The sequence below is a fragment of the Lithobates pipiens genome, unplaced genomic scaffold, assembly GCF_037356315.1.
Source record: "Lithobates pipiens isolate NorthernLeopardFrog02 unplaced genomic scaffold, aLitPip1_a1.2 Scaffold_8, whole genome shotgun sequence".
NCBI lineage: Eukaryota > Metazoa > Chordata > Amphibia > Anura > Ranidae > Lithobates > Lithobates pipiens.
Window position 1 is genome coordinate 314138038 of NW_027507903.1, and position 24604 is coordinate 314162641.

The window sequence follows — 24604 nt, forward strand, 5'->3', positions numbered from 1 at the left end:
CTTTGGTTCATTGGTGTTTTCAGCATCATTTTCTAGTACTGGAAGAGATGGCTGGTTTAATTTTAAAAAATGTAAATGCCACAGCTTGTTGTTTTGTTAAATATTATGGCCTGTTGATATCCAGATGTGAGGAGAATGTTTTGCATCAATATGCTTTTTATTTGCATAGTTTTATCCTATGCCAAAGCCTCTTTGTTCATACAGCAGCAAGACTGATAAAGAGTTTACAAAAAAAAAAAAAAAGACTAATAATTAATTGATGTCAACTTCTGTTTGCAGGATGGCCCCTGAGGTGGTGATGTGTGAGACTATGAAAGATGCTCCATACGATTATAAAGCAGATATCTGGTCCTTAGGAATAACGCTGATTGAAATGGCTCAGATTGAACCCCCACACCATGAACTTAATCCCATGCGTGTCCTCTTGAAAATCGCCAAGTCCGAGCCACCCACGCTTGCTGCCCCTTCAAAGTGGTAAGGATTCTGTGCTCTGTTTTATGGCATGGTGGAGAGGTTTAGAACATTCAAGTTCAAATCATAACAGGATGTATTGCTAGAAATTCCAAAAATATTTTTCCTCTGAACATACTACTTTGTAGAAGCTGGAATCTGCTTTATATTAGTGGTTGTTGATGATCAAAACACACATTCAAGTATTGCTGGATGCGAATGTGTGTTTTATTTATGGAGTGTTTGAAAGGCAGGAGGGAAGAGAACTCAAAATGGGAATTAGGAGTTTGAGAACCTAAAACATCTTTAAGCATATTCAGCAAGGTGGTGCAGAGGAATGAAAATATGCAAAATGCAGCCAACCATTTCTTAGTTTCTCTTAAAGGATAAGTTGGTAACATGTTATATTTTTCACCCATATTCAGGGTGTAACATGTTACGAATGGACCAGTCCCCACACCTCCTCGATCTAATGGCTAGCAGGGATTTTTTTCCCCCTCCCCCTGCTTTCACAATTTTGAAGAAAACTTGGCCAAGCAGGGCTCTGCCTGGCCTGCCACTTCACTCATTCAGAGTGTTCTGTGAATGGAAAATGACCATGTCCGGCAGCCTCTGCAGCTGTCGGCTTGTAGTTTTCAATGAACTAACACGGGGCTGTGGAGCACTGTGGTAGTTCATTCTCTCTTCCTGTCCAATTGTATGTGTAGCACTAACCCCCAAAGGAGCTGCTGGTTATTTTTGGGCTTACCGTTACCTTTTGTTCTCCTTGTGACACGTCTAGGGGATGTCCCATAGTAGATGACCCAGTAACTTGAGACTGACAATAGATCCAGTTTTGCAGATTTTATTTGCAAACATCAACCACTGAACAGTCTTTTAACTTGGGATCAGAGGGTTGGAAAGGAAAGCTCAGGTACTCTCAATGTCAAAGTCTATAAACGTTAAAGAACTTGCTTACTTTGACTGCATCCAGAGAATAACCATTCACAGCTGGATGAGCACTCAGGTTGGACAGTCCCTCTCTCACAAAGCCTAGCAGCCAACAAGGTGCTTACTCAGCAACAAAGTCTTTATCGCCGATGTTGTAGCAGAACACGTAGGGAAACTAAGCTGTAGAACACTTGCAGGATACCTGGATCTTTCAGCCCACTTGGCGATATCCCCAAGACCAGATTCTCTCGGTTACTTCAGCCCTTCCAGGCTCTTGTTAAGGAACCAACCTCACGCGTGGTATTCTAAAGAGTCCTCCCCTAGAATGCTCAAAGTATACTGGGTCTCTCCCAGACCAGAGACAGCACCCATCCACCTCAGAGTCCTTCCTCAGTTCCCTTGCCTTGGGCTAGCCAGCCCCGAGGCATCAAAGTCGGGTGGAACCGCACCCCAGGCCATAGCCTTCCTGGGGGCTGGTCGGGAGGACCAGGACCATATACCCAGCACAGCATACTGGACCGGAACCCTGAACCACGTGATGTCCGTGTCTTAAATAGCCTCTCCCAGAGGGCACAGTGGGAGGGCCACTCCCACTGGCTTGACTCCGAGAGGGAATAATTCAAGCACTTAACCAGACCATAGTTCCATGCCTGCCACCGGAGACAGTGCCCCCTGTGGCCAGGCCGAACATTCCACAGTCCAGTCAGCATGAGCGAGAAAGGCAGGTAAGCTGGTGGATGAGAAAGGCAGGTGAAGCAGAGAGGCAGGCGGATGTTTAAGAGAAGCGGGCTGGCTAGCAGAGGTAACATCATCTCTCTCAGCCCGCCCCACATCACCGCTCTTCCGCTCTCACAACGCTGGCCTCTTCAATGACTGAGGTGCAGCAGGGGGATCAGAGATATGACTTCTTGCACCACATCACTGCTCTACCGCCCTCACTTAGAACTGACCACTGTACAGAGGCCTGCCTCTGCTAAATGGACCAGTGCTGCCACCAATGCTATGACAATCCACCTCTGGTGGCACTGGGAGGCGAAGTGGCAAGTGACATCCTCATCTGGTGGCTGCCAGCGTGGCAAGTGACATCCTCATCTGGTGGCAGCCAGCGTGGCAAGTGACATCCTCATCTGGTGGCAGCCAGCGTGGTAAGTGATGGCCTCATCTGGTGGCACCCAGAGTGGCAGGTGACGGCCTCATCTGGTGGCACCCAGCGTGGCAAGTGATAGCCTCATCTGGTGGCAGGCAGCATGGCAAATGACAGCCTCATCTCGTGGCAGGAGAAGTGACAAGCTACAACTGGTGGTAGGTGACAGTGGCAAGTGACATGCTCAGGGCTCTCACTTCTGCATCATGGTTGTACTATGTAATAATTATGTTTGAACTATGTAATAATAAAAATAATGCACTTCAATCATCCTGACATCATACCAACCATGGTGCTGGGATGATTGAAACGTCCAACACCAGCCATGGCCGAACAATGATTCCGGGTTAGTTGCTCTGAGTTTTTGTTGCATATTGCTTGTTTCAAAAAAACAAATATGTGTTTGGGTTATCCTCTTAAAGTCTGTTATTGTGTCACCATAATGTTGTTCTGTGTGTGCATAAATGTATCTTTTTCAATTTTTCTATATACAATTAGACAATTTTGATTGTTTGGAAGCATGTCCTCTGAATCATTGATTTCTGTCTGTTTTGTTGAGAGTTTTGCCAGATATGCATAGGGAAATGAGCACGTGAAAGAAGAATGCATTAAGCTTTTGGTCATGTTTTCTATCATATTGTATCTAATGACATCACAAACTATTTGTATCATTGGAAGGTCTCTAGAGTTTCGGGACTTCCTGAAAAAAGCCCTTGATAAGAACTCTGAAACAAGGCCAAGTGCAGCGCAGCTTCTGGAGGTAAGCCAAACATCTTCAGACACAATGAGCATTATCTACAAGATCTCAACGTTTTTGCTAATATTGTTCTTTTGTTTTTGGTAATGTTTTAATATAGAGAGATCAGGAGAAATTTTGTTGCATCTATAACCCCTTCACTGCTCAATATTGCATCATGACTGTGCCCGATTTTAGATGCCCACATTATGTATGTAATATGTTATGTCGAGGAATGGTTGAAAAAACAAGTTTAAGTCCAAAAGAGAAAAAAAAAAGACAAAGAACACTCATCACCCTTCCCCATACATACAAAACCTACACATACCCACCATAATTATGCACAGATATACGTATTGTAAGACCCATATTGCAGTACACGTATTGGGTATTACGAAGTAAGAGCTTTTTGAATGCTTTTAGGGACTTCATGTTTCTATAATACTAAATGATTAGTGAACATCTCATAGGAAGTATCAATTAAACACTGCCAAAATCTATTCAGCACTTTTAAAAAAATATATATAATATAGTGATGTATTTTAATAGCTTTCAAGGCTGTAAAGTGCATGTCAAAACTCTCAACCTAAGATGCATGCAATATGAGAGGCAGGGATAGAGGTAAAGTTGAAATTTTAGCAAATCCTGTATATCAATGCAATGTTCCTATAGTGAAGTGGCAGTGTGCAATATTTCTCTTTTATTTATTTTTTTATATTGACCTTTAGCTCCCCTCGAAGGCTTGCATTGGCTGTAATACATTAGGGTTTTTTTTACTAAAACTGGAGAGTGCAAAATCTGGTGCCACTCTGCATAGAAAACAATCAATTTTCATATTTTTTTTTGTATTGTCAAAGTCTAATTGAGCAAGCTGAAATTAGAAGCTGATTGGCTATCATGCAGAGCTGCACTTGATTTTGCACTCTCCAGTTTTAGTAAATCAACCCCAATGTCTGGTAAGTTCTGGCATCTCAGATGCTACAGTTAAAGTTTTTAAGCCGAATGATACTTGAAGTGACCTGATCAGCAGCCCAAGACACATTTTAATACTATAATATTTTACTGATTAGTGTGACAGTAATGAGGTCTGAGCACCCCCAAAACTGAGTAAGGAACACTAGGATACCCTTATTCTGTTAAAATTTGCCAGTTGGTAACACATTAGAGTCAAACCTAATTTCCCAAGTTCGTCTTTCAGGACAGCCACCTTAGAGAGACCCTGGCTCCTCCCCTCTCAGGAAACACCGCCTTCAATTTCAAGATTTAAGCCTCGTCCTCCCTCTGCTCCTCAGTTATGGTGTTTCCTCTGGCGGGGAGACACCGCTAAGGAACCTTAGCTAAATCAGTTGGCGAAACTGAGGCTACGTATCTGAAACGGAGCTCTGACTCCGTTCGGCAGTCCGACTCTGTCGTACTGACCGTCTTACATGTACTCTATGTTCGCTTGGTGAAAGCAGGAAGTTTTAGAGGTTCACCCGTTCGTTCACCCAGGCGGGTGTTACGACGGGTTCGGCAGTCTGGGCGGCCAGAGAGCTGGTTTTTTGACTGACCGTCTTTTACATGTACCCTAATCTTCGCTTGGGGAAAGCAGGAAGTTTTAGAGGTTCTCCTGTTCGTTCGCCCAGGAGGGTGCTGCAACAGGGTAGGCAGTCCGGTCGGCTGGGGAGCTGGACCCTCGTACTGACCTTTTTTTACACGCAGTCTAAACTTCGCTTGGGGAAAGCAGGAAGTTTGGGGCGGTCCATCCCTTCGTTCGCCCAGGGGGGCGCTGCAACGAGACGTCCAAGGTCCCCCTGTGTTAGCAGTCGGCTTGGAGCTGGAGGCCGGACCGGATGACGGGCGACGTCAGTTCCGGTGGGGGTGGACTTCTTCGTTGTATCCGCGTCTTCCGGTTCCGGACGCGGCACGTGAAAGGGGACCAAGCGTTCGGCTGGTGCGGCCTCTCTTTCTGAAGTTGTACAGGCAGCTGTAGGAGGCACGTTCGCACCACTCTTCCTCAACAGGAGAATGTCTGAAGCAGAGGCTCCAAGAGCTCCTGGAGATAACAGCACCAGCCACTCAAAGGTAAGGGGAACCCTGGGGAGGTGTTCCCTTACATTATAACCAGTAGCTCCACTGGTGTTTTTTCCCCCTTGGTGGTCGGGGGGAAGGGCAGTGCGTCTGGGATCCTGGTGGTGGTTGATCCTGGGGGAGGCACTCCCGGTGGTCCTCTATGTAGCGCTGGTGTTTCTTTTTCTTTTTTAATTTTATGCTGCTCTCTCTTTTATTTCTGTCTTTCAGAAAGCCACAAGCAAGTCCCCCCATGGTTCTAGGAAGAAGTGTCCTTCATGTAGAGCCTCTATGGGGGATTCCTGGTCCAAGGCATTTTGCAGAGAGTGTATTGAAGGATTGGTTAGAGAGCAGGCAGCAGAACAGGGGGCAGATCTGGCGGCTTCTGTGAAGGAACTTTCTAATACTTTCCAGTCCTTCCAGACACTTTTTTTCTAGTTTACAGTGGCCTCAGCCCCAGAGCACTCCTACACCAGCGCAGCAGAGTGTACCATCCAGCCCTGTGGATGTTCCTCCTGCAGGTGGAGAGAATCCAGGGGGTCCCAGAGAGGAAGCTGAGGAAGAGGTTGACAGTGTCGGCTCAGACTCCCAAGGGGAATCTGATGATGAGGGGTTGGATGGGGAATCCAGTAGAACCTCACGGTATAAGCTTTCCCTGGAGGAAGTGGATGAGCTCTTAGGAGCTATTCATACCACTTTAGGCATACAAGAGGAAAAGAAGGCACTGTCACTCCATGATCAGATGTACAAGGGCATGGGGGAACAGAAAAAACGGGTGTTCCCGGTGCATGACATCTTGATCGATGCCATCAAGAAGGAATGGCAGGATCCTGAGAGGAAACCTTTCTTTTCTGGGGCATTAAAACGAAGGTTTCCTTTTTCAGAAGAGGAGGCTCTCGTCTGGAATAAATCTCCCAGATTAGATGCTGCTTTTTCCCAGGTGTCCAGACACACTGATCTGGCCTTCGAGGACATGGGGGTACTTTCAAACCCTATGGATCGAAGGATGGATTCACTCCTAAAGAAAGCCTGGGATTCATCACAGGGGAATCTTAAACCGGCCATGGCAGCCACAGTGGTGGCTCGTAATATGGAGTATTGGCTTACCCAAATTAATGCGCACATTGAAGCAGGGACGGCAAAGGAGACCATTCTATCCTCCTTTCCCATGCTGCTTAAAGGGATAGCATACATTGCGGATGCTTCAGCTGAATCCGTGCGAATGTCTGCAAGGTCCTCGGCTCTGACCAACTCAGCTAGGAGGGCTTTATGGCTGAAGACCTGGCAGGGAGACAATGTGTCCAAAGCAAAGCTTTGTGGGATCCCCTTTACAGGAGACTTGCTGTTTGGGCCAGGTCTTGAAGCAGTGCTTGATCGCACGGCGGATAAGAAAAAGGCCTTTCCCGTTAAGAGGAAATTTGGGGAGCAGTCAAAGAAAAAGACTCATCCCCAGAAGAAGTTTGAAGCCCCTAGAACTAATCGGCAGAAGAAAAGTTGGGGGCTCAAGGGCAAAGGGCGCGGGGGAGCAATTTTTCGCCCTCCTGAACAGCCCAAAAAGTCCCAGTGACAGGGTCACAGTGGGAGGAAGGTTGGGGGCCTTCCTCCCACAGTGGGAGATGATCACCTCCAATCAGTTCGTGTTGGGGGTCATCAGAAGGGGTTACCGTTTGGAGTTTTCAGAACTCCCCCCTCTGAGACTCCTTGTCACCGAGCTGCCAAAATGTGCAGAAAAATCGTCTGCCCTTCTTTCCTCTCTGCAGGAGTTAGAGGAGCAAGAAGTGGTAGTACGGGTCCCAGCAGGAGAGACAGGCAGGGGCTTCTATTCCCACGTGTTTGTGGTTCGCAAGCCTTCGGGAAAGTTCAGGCTTATCCTGAACCTGAAGCCTCTGAATGTCTCAGTCACTTACAAAAGGTTTCGGATGGATTCAGTTTACTCGGTGAAAGCACTTCTTCCACCAAACTGTTTCATGGCATCGATAGATTTAAAAGATGCATACCTGCATATTCCCATCGCAGAGGCCCACCAGCGTTTCCTCAGACTGGCAGTAAGAACCTCGGTAGGGGTGCTACACCTACAGTTCAAAGCACTTCCCTTTGGGCTATCCTCTTCCCCCCGGATCTTCACCAAAGTAATGGCAGAAGTTCTGGCTTATCTGCGTCTCAGGGGAATCTCAGTGATCGCGTATCTCGACGATCTTCTCCTGTTTGCCCCTTCTCCGACACAGTTGACTCGAGATTTACAGACAACAAGAGACCTGTTAGTAAACTTGGGTTGGCTTCTGAACCTGGAGAAGTCCAACTTAGATCCTTCCCAGAGGGTCACCTTCCTGGGATATGTGTTGGACTCAACAGTACAGAAAGTCTTCCTCCCTTCAGAAAAAATTCAAAAGGTAGACAAGGCACTGTTGTTTCTCCAGGGCAGCCACCAGATCTCAGTAAGGAGGGTCATGTCGGCATTGGGTTTGCTGACGTCCACGCTCCCGGCGGTCCAGTGGGCGGGATTACATTACCGTCCCCTGCAATTATTTATGCTGAAGGTTTGGGATCACAGCCAGGGGTCCCTGGATTCTTTGGTGTCGGTTCCGGACCAGGTAAAGAGGTCCCTCTGGTGGTGGAGAAAGGGAGCAAATTTGTCCCAGGGCCTAGAGTGGGTTTTACCAATATCCAGGGTGGTCACAACCGATGCAAGCAGCTCAGGTTGGGGTGCACACCTAAACTCCCGCCTGATACAGGGTACCTGGGAGAGGAGGGAGTCGAAGAGATCCTCGAATTGGAGGGAGCTGAGGGCAGTAGATCTGGCTCTCAGGACCTTTCAGAGAGAACTCAGGGGGCATCACGTAAAAGTCAGGTCGGACAATTCCTCAGTGGTAGCCTACATCAACAGACAGCGGGGCACCAGGAGTGAATCCTTATGGGCCCTAACAAAAGCCATCCTTGGGTGGGCCGAAGCAAATGTCCTGTCCCTGTCAGCAGTCCACTTGAAGGGGGAGCAAAATCAGGTGGCAGATTTCCTCAGCAGGAGAACATTGAGAGAAGGCAACTGGGTTCTCAAACAGGAGGTTTTCGAAATGATCACCCAGAGGTGGGGGATTCCTTCGATAGACCTCTTTGCCTCGAGGGAAAACGCGAAAGTAGCCAGCTTCTTTTCTATAAACAAGCGGGACGGGGCGTTGGCGGTGGACGCACTAGCACAGAATTGGGATTTCTCCAGGTGCTATGCTTTTCCCCCTCCCGTACTGATTCCGGCAGTGTTAAGGAAGTTTCAGGTGGAGAACACTATCCTTATTCTAATCGCACCTCACTGGCCCAGGAGGCCGTGGTTCTCCATTCTGAAGGGCCTGTCTGTAGAACCCCCCTGGATTCTCCCAGTCCAGGAGGATCTTCTTTCTCAGGGTCCAATCTGCTGTCCTCAGGTAGAGTGGTGGAACCTTGCAGCTTGGCTTCTGAGGAAGAACTGTTGAAGGGCAAGGGCTTCTCTGATCGCTTAGTAGCCACGCTCCTAAACTGCAGGAAAAAGGAAACCAGGACCATTTACTTAAAAGTATGGAAGCGGTTCAATAGCTGGTGCTCAGAGAGCTCCTTCAATGTGCACAGCTCTGTAGCCGTTCTAGAGTTCCTACAGGCTGGGGCAGATAAAGGTTTAGGTCTTGGAACTCTGAAGGGTCAGGTATCCACTTTAAGCGTGTTTTTAGAAAGGCAGCTAGCTTCAGACCCTTGGATAATGAGATTCTTCAAAGCCCTAAGTAGGCAGAGACCTGTTTCAAAGTCCCCCTTCCCAGTTTGGGATCTTTCTTTAGTTTTACAATTTCTCACAGGAGAACCTTTTGAGCCATTGGAATGTTGCTCATTAAAACTGATCACTCTCAAAACTGTGTTTTTGGTGGCGATCACTACAGCAAGGAGAGTGAGTGAACTCGAAGCCCTTTCTGTTAGGGCACCTTTTTTTCAGGTTTTTCCGGACCGTTTGGTTTTTAAGACGGATCCGGCATTTTTGCCTAAGGTAGCCTCTAGTTTTCATAGAGCCCAGGAGATTGTGCTACCTACTTTCTGTTCAAATCCAGTAAGAGAACAGGAACACATCTTTCATAGATTGGATGTTAGAAGATGTGTCCTTCATTATTTAGATTGTACAAGTCAGTTCAGGAAGTCTGATTCACTTTTTGTGTTGTTTTCAGGGGCTAGGAAGGGTTCCAGAGCCTCTAGACGTACGATAGCCAGATGGTTAAGGTTAGCCATTGGGCAGGCTTATGTGGCAGGGGGGTTAGAACCCCCAGTTGGGATTAGAGCACACTCAACCAGGGCAGTAGCAACTTCTCAGGCAGAGTGGGCTGGTGCATCTCCTGAACAGATCTGTAGAGCTGCAACATGGTCCAGTTTTGCTACGTTCGTGAAACACTATAGACTGGATCTCCTGTCAGCCAAAGACCAGGCCTTTGGTCGTAAAGTGCTGCAAGCAGTGGTCCCACCCTAAGGTAATGTGCTCGCTTATCCTCTCTAAGGTGGCTGTCCTGAAAGACGAACTTGGGAAAAACGGAGTTACGTACCGGTAACATCCTTTTCCGGGAGTCTTTCAGGACAGCCCCGGTTCCCACCCAGGTTTTTGGAGATCGTCGGGAACTCGTCACACGAGACTGTCAGGTAAGATGGAAAGTTTGTTTGTTTGACGTGTTCTTGTGTCTCCCCAGTTGGCCGGAGGTACTCTGGAAGAACTGAGGAGCAGAGGGAGGACGAGGCTTAAATCTTGAAATTGAAGGCGGTGTTTCCTGAGAGGGGAGGAGCCAGGGTCTCTCTAAGGTGGCTGTCCTGAAAGACTCCCGGAAAAGGATGTTACCGGTACGTAACTCCGTTTTTTGTCTGTAAGCGCAGTATGAAATTGATACCATACTACTCCCAAGAGAGAGAGTACACCAGGAAAACATTTCCTATACAAAAAATAAAAAAAAACTTTTAGCCGCAATCCAAAGAATCATTATCATTACACTGATAGATAAGAAAAAATCTAAGCACACCAACGCAGGATGGCTCTGCGGGTGTACAAAAATAACAAAGCGCCATGATCTCACATATTGAGAAATTGAGGAAAAATATAACTGGAAAAATTTACTTACTTTCTGGTACATCACGGGACACAGACTCAGTAATTACTGATGGGTTATAGGTTATCACTAGGTGATTGGACACTGGCACACCCTAGACAGGAAGTTCAATCTCCCATATAACCCCTCCCCCTACTGGAGGTACCTCAGTTTTTTCGCCAGTGTCTTAGGTGTTGGTCACAAGTTAAGATGTGCTGTGCTGAGCTCCGCTGGAATATCCTTACTGGGGCCAGCTATGCAACCGAATCCATTCAAAAGTGTATTTTCCAGACTGACTTGGATGGTACCCATGCCTTGTGTCAGAAGAAACAAGGTTTTACCTGTAGCGCTTCTCTTTTTAGAGAGCTGGACCCTGGGATCCAGTATTTGTTTTTTTCAGCCATATTCCTGGCAGGGTGCTTTACGGGCCCAGAACTGCGGATTGCCCTATTCAAGGTGGCCCCAGTCTCTGAAGGTTTTTTTTCCTAACGTAGCCCACCGTGAGAGGTGAAGATCTGTCCTGTTATTCAAACCGTGCAGCTGGATAAGGTAAGGGAGACTCCTCAAGAATTTTTCTAATTCTAGTAGGTTTTCTCCTTTTTAAGTAAATGTATGCTATGCCTATAGTCACCACCGGGGGCTGCCAAGAGCACATACCTTTCATGCCTGATCTGTCTGCTTGGTGTCCGCGCTCTATGCTCCTCCAGCCATGCTTGAGGAACGATGAAGTTAAGGGGGTTTTTTCTTTCTGGGATTCTCCCTCCACGGATTTGGGGACTGAGACAGGCCTGGGCAGAGAGCGGTGACATACCGCACCACCCGCCGCCATCCGCTGCCGTTGTCATTACAGCGGCTTCACGTCCACTGGCCCTTCGCTCTTCTCTGCCCCAGCCTCCCCTCCATGCTTGTCAGCAGGGTTAGAGCCTCTGCTCATGCGGGAAATGCTTGTTTTAAAAAAAAAATTAGCGGGGGGGGGGCAGAAGTGATCGGAGGAGGGGGAGCGGAGCACTAGGCTACACAGGCTTTAAAGTGTACTCTTTTTCAGATGTACACAGCCTATGTAGGGACACAGAGCTCACAGGCGCATGTGAGTGTGGAGGACACAGGCATTCCCAGGCAGCATTTACTTAGGCACCAGACTGAGTCTTGGTAGCAGCGGCAGTTGCTGAACTACAGTGCTCAGCAGGCAGTGCATTTTTTTGTGGAACCTCTACCTTTTGTTTCTTTGCACTATGAGTAGAAGAGGTACAAGTACCCCGAAGAATAGGGGCTCAAAGGGGTCCCCTTCAGAGGACAGGCAGGACTCTGAGGACCCCCCTCTGCAGCACCTTCTCCCCCCCCCTGCAGGACCCGGGGAGGCTGGCCAGGGAGAGCCATCGGGGTCAGGGGCTGCAGCTGCTTCTGGCACTTCAGCCCCTGTATACATTACACAGGAGGTTTTTTCCTCAACCATAAACGGTTTAGAGGAAAGATTAGTGGCCTTAATCGCATCTTCACTCAGTGGAAGAAAACGCACTAGGCCCCTCTCTATCACCCAGGACCCTCAGAGTGAGGAACTCTGGGATAAAGGAGAGGAATCCCCCTCAGAGGATTAGGAGGAGACTGATGATTCTACTTCTGAGGAATCTAGTGGAGAAGGGCCCTCTTAAGCTTCTCAGGATGAGAAGATGTTGGTGCAAATTTTTTCTGGATCGGTCCATTCCACGTTTAAGTTACCTGTACCTGAGTCAGTTAAAGAACCCACTTCTTCTCCGGGTTCACTGAAACCTCCTCAAACTGCACATGCCTTTCCTGTTCATGGTTTACTGGAAAAGCTTATCTATTCTGAGTGGGATCTCCCAGATAAACATTTTTTTCCTCCTAAAAGGTTTTCTACACTTTATCCTATGGAGGAAAAATTTACTAAGATGTGGGGTATACCGGCAGTTGATGCCACCATTTCCTCCGTAAACAAAAGCCTGACTTGTCCTGTTGACAACGCTCAGAGGCTTAGGGATCCAACTGATAAGAAAATCGAATTCCTATTAAAAAATGTTTTTTCCTTGGCAGATTCAGTAGCTCAACCTGCAGTGGCAGCAATTGGAGTCTGTCAATATTTGAGAGACCATGTTAAACAGGTGCTTAAAGCTTTACCCGAACAGCAAGCCCGGGGGTTAGCTAACCTGTCAGCGGCTTTGTGTTTTGCTGTTGATGCTATCAGAGATTCTATCCTTAAGACCTCTCGCCTTACGCTTGTGTTGATACACATGCGTGGAATCTTATGGCTGAAAAATTGGTCAGCCGAATCACCATGTAAGAAACTCCTGGCGGGATTTCCCTTTTGTGGTGCAAAACTGTTTGGAGAGGATTTGGACAATTATATCCAAAGGATCTCTAGTGGGAAAAGCACCCTTTTACCAGTCAAGAAAAGGAGTAAACGTCCCTCCTTTAAACGGGCGCTTTCTCCAGTGCCAGGGTCATCAGCCTCCAGGCAGTCATGACGACCTCCTCGATCAGGCTCAAAGGTTAAAACTCAGAGTCAACCCCAGGGACAAAAGAAGTCCTGGGGGAGAAAGTCTTCAAGACAAAACGCTAAGACTTCCTTATGAAGGGGCGCCCCTGCTCACTCGAGTGGGGGGGAAGATTACTTAAGTTCTCAGGGCTCTGGCAGGAGGAATTTCGGGACAAATCGGTGGTCTCCTCAATAACTCTAGGTTAAAAGCTAGAATTCCAAGAATTCCCTTCTAATTTCCTCAGATCAAATGTACTCCCCAGAGAAAAAGAAGTCTCTCCTAGCATGGTAGTTCCCATGCAAGAGCAGGGAATGGGGTTTTATTCAAACCTTTTCACAGTACCTTTTCATGGTACCAAATGGAGATGTCAGACCCATTCTAGATCTCAAAGATCTAAACCGATTTCTAAGGATAAGGTCCTTTCCTATGGAATCAATCTGATCGGTAGTATCCAACCTGCAAGGAGGAGAACTTCTGGCATCAATAGACATCAAGGATGCGTACCTGCATGTACCTATTTTCCCTGCTCATCAAAAATTCCTGCGTTTCGAAGTAGAAAAACACCACTTTCAGTTTGTAGTTCTGCCTTTCGGGCTAGCTACTGCACCTCGGGTGTTTACAAAGATCTTGGCCCCTCCTCTGGCCAGATTAAGGGCCCAAGGTATAACAATAATAGCATACCTAGACGACTTGCTCTTGATAGACCGGTCGGTAGCCCGCCTGGACCAAAATTTGGTCATCACAATCAACTACCTGGAATGCTTAGGTTGGGCTCTCAAATTAGAGAAGTAAGAAGACTAGAGTATTTGGGTCTGGTCATAGATGCAGCCCAGCAGAGGGTATTCCTACACCAAGCAAAGATCAGTGCTATAAGAGAACTGATTCAGGTAGTCAGGGCAAAGGAGGGTCCTTCTATTTGTCTTTGTATGAAGTTGTTGGGGACGATGGTGGCTTCATTCAAAGCAGTTCCCTACACTCATTTTTTCATTTCATTCAGTTTCATTTGAGGCTACTGCAAACAGTATCCTGGAACAAGAAGGTTCAGGCGTTAGATTTTCTGATGCATCTGTCCCCTACAACGTGTCTGAGCCTCAGCTGGTGGTTGATACCCGAAAAATCTGCTGAAAAGAAAATCCTTTTTACCAGTTACCTGGACAGTGGTAACAGATGCCAGTCTTTCGGGTTGGGGGGCAGTCCTAGAACAGTCGACTGTCCAAGGGAGATGGTCCACGACTGAGAGGGCCTTACGATCAACATTCTGGAGATCCATGCAGCGTATCTAGCCCTAAAAGCCTGGACACTCAGGTTGCAGGGTTGCCCTGTCAGGATCCAGTCCAACAATGCCACAGCAGTGGCTTATATCAATCACCAAGGGGGCACCAAGAGTCGTGCAGCTGAGAGAGAAGTAAACCAGATCTTAATCTGGGCAGAAAGACATGTGTCATGCATATCGGCAGTCTTCATTCCAGGGGTAGAGAACTGGCAGGCGGACTACTTGAGCTGCCAGAAGTTAGTCCCAGGGGAATGGTCTCTTCACCTCGACGTCTTCTTGGCCATATGCCAGAGATGGGGGATTTAGGATGTAGATCTCTTTGCGTCCAGGTTCAACAGCAAGATCGACAACTTTGTATCAAGAATGAGGGATCCTCTTGCATGCAGGACAGATGCGTTGGTAACTCCGTGGCATCAGTTCTCTGTTTTATGCATTCCCTCCTATTCTGCTACTGCCAAGACTCCTTTGCAGGATCAGGCAGGAAAAAAGGTTGGTGCTTCTGTTGGCCCGGCGTGGCCCAGAAGAGCTTGGTATGCAGAAATAGTGAAGATGGCGTTAGGCTCTCCTTGGACCTTACCGTTCCTTCCAGACCTGCTATCCCAGAGACCAGTATTCCATCCTACCTTACAAACGCTAAATTTAACGGTTTGGCTATTGAAACCCACATTCTAAAGAATCGTGGGCTTTCGGGCCCTGTGATATCTACCTTGATTAATGCAAGAAAGCCAGCTTCCAGAATGATTTATCATAGAGTCTGGAAAGCATGTGTCTCCTGATGTGAATCCAGGGGTTGGCATCCCAGAAAATATGTCGTAAGCAGAATCCTCGAATTTCTGCAAAATGGGTTAGAGATGAAACTGGCCTTGAGTACTATCAAGGGCCAAGTCTTGGCCTTATTGATTCTGTTTCAACGTCCACTTGCTTCGCATTCTTTGGTCCAAAGCTTTATACAAGGGGTAACACGCCTTAATCTTCCAGTTAGGGTGCCTCTGAACCCCTGGGATTTGAATTTGGTTCTGTCAGCTTTACAGAAGCAGCCTTTTGAACCGATACATCAAATTCCCTTAGTTCTGTTGACAAGGAAATGTATTTTTCTGGTGGCCATTTCTTCTGCCAGAAGAGTATCAGAATTAGTGGCCTTCTCTTGTAAAGAACCGTATCTGATAATGCACAAGGATAGAGTGGTGTTCCACCCTCATCCTAGTTTTCTACCAAAAGTGGTCTCAGATTTTCATCTAAACCAAGATATTGTTCTGCCTTTCTTTTTTCCAAATCCCTGCTCTATGGAAGAGAAGTCACTACATTCTTTAGATGTAGTGAGAGCAGTCAAAGCCTATCTGGAAGCGACTGCTCAGGTTCGCAAAATAGATGTTTTGTTCTTATTGCCAGAGGGTCCTAAGAGGACAGGCAGCGTCGAAATCTACCATTGCTAAATGGATTCGACAAGTAATTGTTCAGGCTTATGGTTTGAAGCAAAAGATTCTGCCTTTTCAAATCGAGGCACATTCCACTAGGGCTATTAGTGCTTCGTGGGCAGTTCATCACCAGGCCTCCATGGCTCAAATCTGCAAGGCCGAAACCTGGTCATCAATTCATACATTCACCAAATTTTATCAGGTGGATGTGAGAAGGCATGAAGATATCGCCTTTGGGCGTAGTGTGCTGCAGGCAGCGGTACAGGGTCCACAGGTCTGATTACACCCTATGTTGTGGGGTTCCCCTCCCCTCCCCTCAGATAGCATTGCTCTGGGACATCCCATCAGTAATTACTGAGTCTCTGTGTCCCGTGATGTACGAGAAAGAAAATAGGATTTTTATAACAGCTTACCTGTAAAATCCTTTTCTTTTGAGGTGCATCACAGGACACAGAGACCTAGTGATACCCTATAACCCATCACTAATTACTGAGTCTCTGTGTCCCATGATGTACCTCAAAAGAAAAGGATTTTACAGGTAAGCTGTTATAATAATCATATTTTATAGGCACCACTTATAAAAAGTAATACATTTTATTAAACATACCACATAAATATAAAAACAGAATTAATTAATTCTGTTTTTATATTTTTGTGGTGTGTTTAATAAAATTTATTTTTATCAGTGGTGCCTATAAAGTAAATTTTTCCAGCTATATTTTTCTTCAATTACTACACCGATAGAACCTATTTTAATGTTTAACCACTTCAGCCCCGGATCATTTTGTTGGTCAAAGACCAGACCACTTTTTGCGATTCGGCACTGTGTCGCTTTAACTGACAATTGTGCGGTCGTGTGACGTGGCTCCCAAACAAGATATACGTCCTTTTTTTCCCACAAATAGAGCTTTCTTTTGGTGGCATTTGATCACCCCTGCCGTTTTTATTTTTTGCGCTATAAACAAAAATAGAGCGACAATTTTGAAAAAAAAAACATTATTTTTTACTTTTTGTTATAATAAATATCCCCCAAAAATAAATAAAACATTTTTTTCCCTCAGTTTAGGCCGATACATATTCTACATATTTTTTGTAAAAAAAATCGCAATAAGCGATTGATTGGTTTGCTCAAAAGTTATAGCGTTTACAAAATAGGGGATAGTTTTATGGCATTTTTATTAATATTATTTTTTTTTTACTAGTAATGGTGGCGATCAGCGATTTTTATTGTGACTGCGACATTATGGCGGACACATCGGACATTTTTGACACATTTTTGGGACCATTGTCATTTATACCTCAATCACTGCTATATAAATGCAGTGATTCCTGTGTAAATGACACTGGCAGTGAACGGGTTAACCAGTGGGTGGCAGTGTAGGGGTTAAGTGATCCTAACTGTGGGGGGCTGGGCTTTCTCAATTACATGGAGCAGAGATCAGCATCACTAGTTGCTAGGTTTACAACGGCATTTCTCCGTTCAGCCTCCCCGTGAGAAGATTGCGGGTATGCCCGCGGCGATCGAGTCCGCGGGACCCATGACCGCACTCACAGGGGTCCCGACTGGCGCGCTCGTGACGGCAGGGCGACAAATTGAAAGGGACGTACAGTTACGCCCATTTGCCTGCCCGTGCCATTCTGACGATGTCGGAAACCGGTTAATTAGCATCTTAAAGTATAACTAAAGATTTTTTGTTTTGTATAAAATGGAGAGTGCTTAGAACACCTGTGAATTTTTATTGCTGTCTGTGCCCACATTATGGAGATTCACCCTCTCTTTTTGTCCTGTTTACCGTTGGCGTAGAAATGAGAGAAAATCCCAAATTTTGGGTTGACACAGTAGTCATCCAATGGAGACACTAGTTCCGGTGACCATAGTGAAACACTGGGATTCCCTCACTTTGCAGGGATTTTTTTTTTCTCTGCCTGTTTTGACTATGGGACAGAATGTGAATGGAAATCTCCCCAGTGGTACACAGATGGCAAAAAATAAAAAATAAATTATGGATTATACCCCCCTCTTTGCCCTTTTTGTTATACTAATGGGGATTGTACACGCAATTGGGAAATAAGCATCCAAAGTCTGGTGTTTTAATAGCTATAATAAAACATTATACATTTTTATTTACCCCTAAAGGCAAGTTCGCTTTTCTGCCTCCTTCTCCTCTCCTTTTCAATATTTGCACACTTTTTTTGGGAGGGGGGGGGGGGGGGGCAGGAGCTGGTACCTGTTTTGACAGGAACCCACTCCCACTTATGCCCGGATCGCCTGGGCGAACTGAGCATAAGTTTGTCTCCTGCCTCCCATACCTGACCACAGGGAAACGTCACACCTGCAGGACCGTTTTACAGGATGCAGCGCAGAGAGCTGGCTGTGAAGCTTTAAGGAGTTAAGGTTGACTTCCCACGGTTAGCATGGCGGTCGCATGGGACCCCAAGAACCAGCCTGAATGAGGACAGTGCTGGTTCCCTGGACAGGTAAGTGAAGATGTTAAATATTTCAAGATGGCACCAGTATTTCAAGAGGCACAAAAACAGCAAGTAGCAACATATGTAAAAGATTAATCACCAGAGCATAGTTGAAACTCCAGAGGTTTAAAATTTTGATATTAAAAATACATAACATTTTTGTAACCAGTTCTACATAACTTTGTTGGGGCTCTTTCTTAATCTCCATTTATTTACATTAAGAATGCCTGCATGTGTGAGACTATTGATCTTGTGTATACAACTGGATCAAATGTACCTTCTCTTTTTACAAATTTTTATGAATTGCCTTCCAGCACCCATTTGTAAACAAAGACCTCAAAAACCGTGTTTTGCGGGATCTTGTGGCAGAAGCAAAAGCTGAGGTTTTGGATGAAATAGAAGAAAATGGAGAAATTGAGGAAGAAGATTCTCCAGATTCAGTTTCTGTAAGTTGCCATCTTTACTTTAAAGCTCTGACTTATTTTGGCTTTTTTGTAACCATTGTAAATAAAATGAAGGGTCAATATAGCCCAAATCTCTTTCCCTACCAACAACCACAATGGAGTCTGTTTCGCCTTTTATACCCAATACTCAGTAATGTCGAGTGCGCTAAATTATACTAGCCAAGGTAAATAGACATTACAAGTATTTATTTTCTTCACTGAAGGTTAACAAGAAGCAAGAGGGTATTAAACCCAAAAGCAAATTTATTATATTGCAGCTTACCAATTCTTCCATATGATGGCTGCATTTGTTTTCTTTTTTAGGCTTTCTTTCCTTTTAATTTGATGATGCTGCCAGTAAGTCTGTTCGTTCTTCTTACCATTGGGGACATTTCCGTTCGCTTCCAACAGGAAGTCAGAGGAAATCTCATAAATGACTTCTCCTTTTAGTCAGTTGTACCCTGAACAGGTGTCCCCATTGGAAGACTTCTTCACGCCTCTTAACATGAGGGCAACTATAAAATTTTGAATTTTCCCTTCACCTTATTTCTAGATGACCATGGCCACTAGTAAAAAAAAAAAAAAAAAAAGCTGAATCTTCCCAATGTGTGACCTTTTGACCTGTGCAAAATCGCTGTAAAAATGCTTGACTTTCTGCCTGAAAACAAAATGCTCAGGTGTAAATGTAGCCTTAAACAAATTGTTTTCTTGTTATGTTGTCATAACGTCAAAAGAAAATTAGACCTTGTTAATTGAAAGGGGAGCCTTGACTAATGGTCATTACCACACTGTTTCTTTACATAAAATTTGCACTTCTGTATCTTCGCTAGAAGATTGCAGATTATGTTTTGGGGTATAAAAGATGCCTATGCATCCCATTATGGCACAAAAGTAGACAACAGCAAATGCAAAAACTTGAAAATTTCTAATGTTTGTTACAACAAGAGCATTCCAGGCTATTAGGGGTTTTGATATAACCTGTTGGAATTAAATATACATCCTTAATGTAAAGTACAGGACACAGAACTTAATTCTTGATCCTCATATACACGGTGTGCTTAGTGATTGTAAAGTCTATTATAACAAATCTGTTCTAATTACCTCCCCTGTGCAGTTTGGTTTTGCACAGAGCAGCCTGGAGCCTACTCTTCTCGGGTCCCTATTTGCTGCTCTTGGCCCCTCCCTCCTATCAAGTGCCCCCACAGTCAGCAGCTTCCTATGGTGGCACTGAAGCAGAGTCACAGCTCCGTGTGTTCATTCAGACACTGAGCCCTTACCTTGCCCCTCTCTACCCTGGCTGACTTTGACAGCCGTGGGAGCCAATGGCGCATCTGCTGTGTCTCAGCCAATCGGGAGGACAGCTTAGACATTCGTCAACATCGCTGGAGAGAGATGAGGCTCAGGTAAGTATTTAGGTGGGTGCTGGGGCGGCTGGTACACACAAAATAATTTTTATCTTAATGCATATAATGCATTCAGATTAACCCTCTGCCTTTACAACTCTAAGCATGCACCTGTGCAAGGGCCATATTTCTTCCGTGCATCCATTGGTGGGCAGTACCATTCATGTCTATTGGGCACAGTGGCTGCACAGACACCACCACTACTCCAATTTGACATCTGTGTGGGTACGTGTCTCCTAACTCGCATTTTCGGCATTTGGGGACAGGCACCCTCACATTGTCAAATTGGGAACAGCTGTTGTTTCCAATAGACATGAATAGGAATACCCACACACAGATGCACAGAGCAATCTGTTCATCCTGTGCAGGCAAACGTGGCCCTTGCATGGGTGTACGCTTGAGTACACCTGTGTGAGCAAGGCCCGCGGGCATAATCAGTTCAGTCAAACTTTTTGCTAATAAGCTTATGAATACTGATTTAGTTTACATCCGTTTTTGCATTTGTTTTCTTGAATACACTAACCATAGAAGACATTATGAAAAAAAAAAGATTCTTGGGTAAAAACTAACATAAACAAAATAGATGTAAGTGGACAGCATGCATTTAGTTCTTTTCAGATATGTGTAAACTGAAAAGGATGCAGTCTTTTTCTGTTTTAAAAATGTACCTGAATGGACACAGATGTAGGTGGATGTAAGCAGATGATCATCGGTTTACATCTGCAAGCTCATAGGAATAAATTGCTGTCCATTTTTCTTACAAAAACAGACATATAAAAAACATACAAGTGGAATACCCATTTGAAAGGGCCTTCATGCGGCTACCTTCAGGTGACTAAATCTTTGGTGGGCCCAAGTGTATTTCTATAACCCTGCTTGCTCCTCGAGGCTCCAGTTTTTTGCTAGTGCTTTTCAAATGGTGGACTCCTTCTCCTGTTGAAGATGTGTTTTTTTTTTTTTTTTTATCTTTCACCCTTTTTTTTTTCTTCCTTTGACTAACACTTTTATATTCACGATCTGGCTGCTTATTGCACTATGCCACACTAGCAGCTTCTGGAAGGCATCTGTATCTATGGATGCACACCGCTCTGCTCAGGAGCAAGCCTGAGCGTTTGCCCTCATAGCAAGCGCTTGCTGTGGAGGCAGACGCAGAAGAGTATAAGCCAAGAGCTCTGGTCAGAGATCCCAGAAGAGGAGTTTCCGGACCGCTCTGTGCAAACCGTTTGCACAAAGCAGGTAAGTATATAGTAGGCTTTATATTTTAATAAAAAAAGGGTTAAGCTTTACAATCACTTAGTATGTGTTAATTTTCTTTTATTTGCTGCTATGGTGCATATTTTGGTCATTATTTTTTACATCGATTTTTTTTGTCATTCTGTTTTTTAGCCACCAGCAAAGAACGGCCAGTACCCCTCTGATGTGGAAAAAGACAAGCGCCCAGTTAGCAATGGAATAAAGCCTCTTGCAGAACATTCGAAGGACCAAAGCCCAGACAGTACTATAAGCAGCAAAGCTGACAGCAGAAGTTCTTCAGAGAATATTCATGTACAGAGTACTCACAGTGTAGAAGATCCAAAGCCTGACATTATTAACATCAACCCATTGATTGAAGTAGATAGAAGGGGCCATTCTGCAGCTGAAAATCATAGCCAAGATGGAAATAAAGACCACATCTCCGTTCTACCCAACAGTCACAAGCCAAAGAACAGCCAATATGAACGCCTTTCTGCTGAGCTAATGCATAATGGAAGCATCAGCTCTCCCTCACGTTTCTTCAGTAGCTGGTCAAAAAGGGACTCCGACTCAGGCAGTAATTCTGCTTCAGACAGTGTGGATCTCAGCATGAACTTGTCCGCTGATCTTTCCCTTAACAAAGAAACTGGTTCAATTTCTGTCAGGGTAAGATGATGTTTACCCATGCCAGTGTGTTTTAACATTTCTTTAGTAAAACATTTGTGAGATTTGCTGGCTTTTCAGCAATAACTTGATAAGCACCACTGAGTCATAGTTCGGCTGTGTCATTGGTGCTGCTCAGTAAACTTTTATCTTTTACCCTCATTTCTGTTTCCTGCAGGGCCTATGAAGTTCAAGTGTTTTGCATCTTGAGTTCATTGAACTGATACCATTTGCAGCTTCCTGTTCACCTTTCCGTAGAGCCAGATGAAAGTTTAGCAGTTCTTGTTAGATGGGTCTAATAGCACCAATATAGCTTGAGTCTAGTCAGTGCTGAATGAAAGCAGAGCAATGTGCCTGTGTGCATTTGGTTTTTTCATAGAAGTTAAGAAGAAGGCAGAATAGAAGATGGCTGTAACAGATGCTTGGCATTTTGTAGTGTAAAAAAGTGTAGTGTAGAAAAATAAAACATCTGATGGATTGGTAAGGGTAACACATTCATCCTTTCTTTCCCTCCAGTTTGTTTCTCTATGAAGTCTTGTTGAATGTCTTGGTATGATCTCCTTAACCTATATTTAGCCTTATTTATGCTTACTTTTTTATTAATTGGATTTACGGTTTAGTTTTATGATTTGGACAGCATTATCCGGCATAATTTCATGCATTTTTAGCTGGGACACAGCATTTGTGTGATAAATCATATCAGCAGCATAGGTGGTTTGTTTTTGGGCTTTACAAACAACTGAAAATGTTGCAGAAGTACTATTTAATATTTCCTAAGCAGACAAAAGGTAAAGAGCGCATGACACTTTGTCATTAAAGAAGAACTCCAGCTTTTCCTTCCTGAAACGGATGCCTTGTGCATGTAAATGAATGACAACCCCAGGGTCCATTTTTTATGTCCTACCTCATTTAGCTGTATACAGCAGGTTTCTCTGTCTGTGGTGTCTCTCCTCCTGGCTGAATTTCAAAGTTCTCTGACCTCCTGTTTCCTTCCATTTCTAGTCCTGACACTACATGTCCCATGATCCTTTGAGCCGCTGCATTTTCGGAGCGGAGCCACTTGTACCAGTTCTGGGAGTTTATGTGGGTGGGTTGTAAGGTTATTGTGGGTGTTTCTTGGCCTTCATGTGGGTGGTGAAAGGTATAAATGTGTCGTTCCTCCTTCCTGTGTCTTTTCTGTTTTGCAGCATGCCAAAGAATAATGGCACAATCTAAGACTACAGGGCTATGGGAGGTTATTATGATGGTGTTTCCTTCATGTGTAAATGAATCACTTCACAGGGAGCAGGGCTCTAAGAGGGTGGGATCTAAGGGGTGGGACTCTCCCTGTACTCACCGGTCAGCATATTTAACTGGGCAGGACTGAATTGTGATTCATTCAATCCTGCCCAGCAGTGGCACATTTAGCTTTTAGCTTTCAAAACAAGCTGTGTAAGAAGTTGTTTTCTTGAATAAAGCTGTGATCTGTGAGTGATCTGTGAGGAGGGACTTGGGAGGATTGGACTCTTCCTCTAAGTGTGACTAGGTGGGATTGACTGCTAATTGGGATGTATTTCATCCCACCCACCATCAGAGCTGTGAAGGAAGTTGCATCATTTGCAGAGTCTGGAAGATTACAAAGGGGAGTGTTCGGTCACTGCAGAGAAGGGGCTTGTTGAAGAAACAGTCTCTCAAAAACTACAGTGTGTCACGTGGTACAAAGCAACAACTAAACCCAGAATATCAGGGGATCTGCAGACAACAAAGCAGCATAGTACAGAGGTATGATCTATGCTGGGATTGATCATTCCATTCATTTCTATTAAAAGAAAGTTGCAAATTCAGTTTTAATGCTCCAGAGCAGCATTATATATCCTATTTAGAGGCCTAGAGGTTTGACAATCGGTCTTAACACTAAGTAGATGTGTTGTCTTTTATTATTGCTTAGTTTATGGGCCATCCTTATAAAGTCATAAGCAGTTGGTGGAAGAGTAAGGGTTTCTTGACATTTTTTGTTAAAACATTTTTATTGCTGTGATTGGATCTCGGTGATCCATAGAACAAAGCCACACTGGCTCTGTACATTTTCCTGTGATCTGCATGTGCAAGCTGGAAAGACAGTGCCACCTTTAAAGTGCTTCAAAAATAGGCTTGCACTTTTCAATTTTTTATTTGTTTTACTGTACAGTAGTATTACCAACCTGAGCCCCGAAAGATTTACACCCCTCCTTTCCAGACCAGGCCATTTTTTGCTGTACGGCACGGTGTTGCTAAAAATATGTACTGTCACTGTACTAATGACACTGGCAGGAAAGGGGTTAACATCAGGAGCGATCAAAGAGTTAACCGTGTGCCTAGCTGGTGTTCTAGTTTAGTGAGGAAGGTGGTTGTACTAGTGGAAGGCATAGATCCATGTCCCTACCTTTGCAGGAACACAGGATCCATTCCTTCCTTACTGACAGAATGGTAATCTGACTGTGTTCTGAAAGATCAGCGGGTGCTGGCGGACATTGGGTCCGTGGGACCCTCTGATCAGCTCCCACGCCCGATAACTGGAAATGCAGGATCATGTGGAAATAAAAGATCCTGCGCAGCGTGAGCGCTCTGTAGTGGTAAATGTGCTATAGGGCAGTCAGCAACGGGTTAAGGTCATTAAGGGATAAAACATAAATATTGTTTGCTGGCAATATTTGGATACTGTACTAGTTTATGTGTTTTTCTAGCTGTGCCTTAAATTGTACTCTGCACTGTGTTTTGTGTACACAAATATTCCTGCATTAGAGGTTATTTCTGCCATCAGTAATAGAATTGCCTACCTGTTAATCATTCACCCAGGCTGCTGCCGTGTGT

At 45.0% G+C, this 24604-nt stretch overlaps 1 protein-coding gene across 1 annotated transcript in view; it reads left to right on the forward strand.

Annotated features, from left to right (window-relative positions):
• Positions 1–24604, forward strand: part of STK10 (serine/threonine kinase 10) — a 224033-nt gene that overhangs the window by 148372 nt on the left and 51057 nt on the right. Inside the window, exons 6-9 of the mRNA XM_077472770.1 lie at positions 280–474; positions 3203–3284; positions 18348–18479; positions 21266–21778. Of these exons, the coding sequence (XP_077328896.1) occupies positions 280–474; positions 3203–3284; positions 18348–18479; positions 21266–21778 (922 nt within the window). The remainder of the gene's footprint in view (positions 1–279; positions 475–3202; positions 3285–18347; positions 18480–21265; positions 21779–24604) is intronic.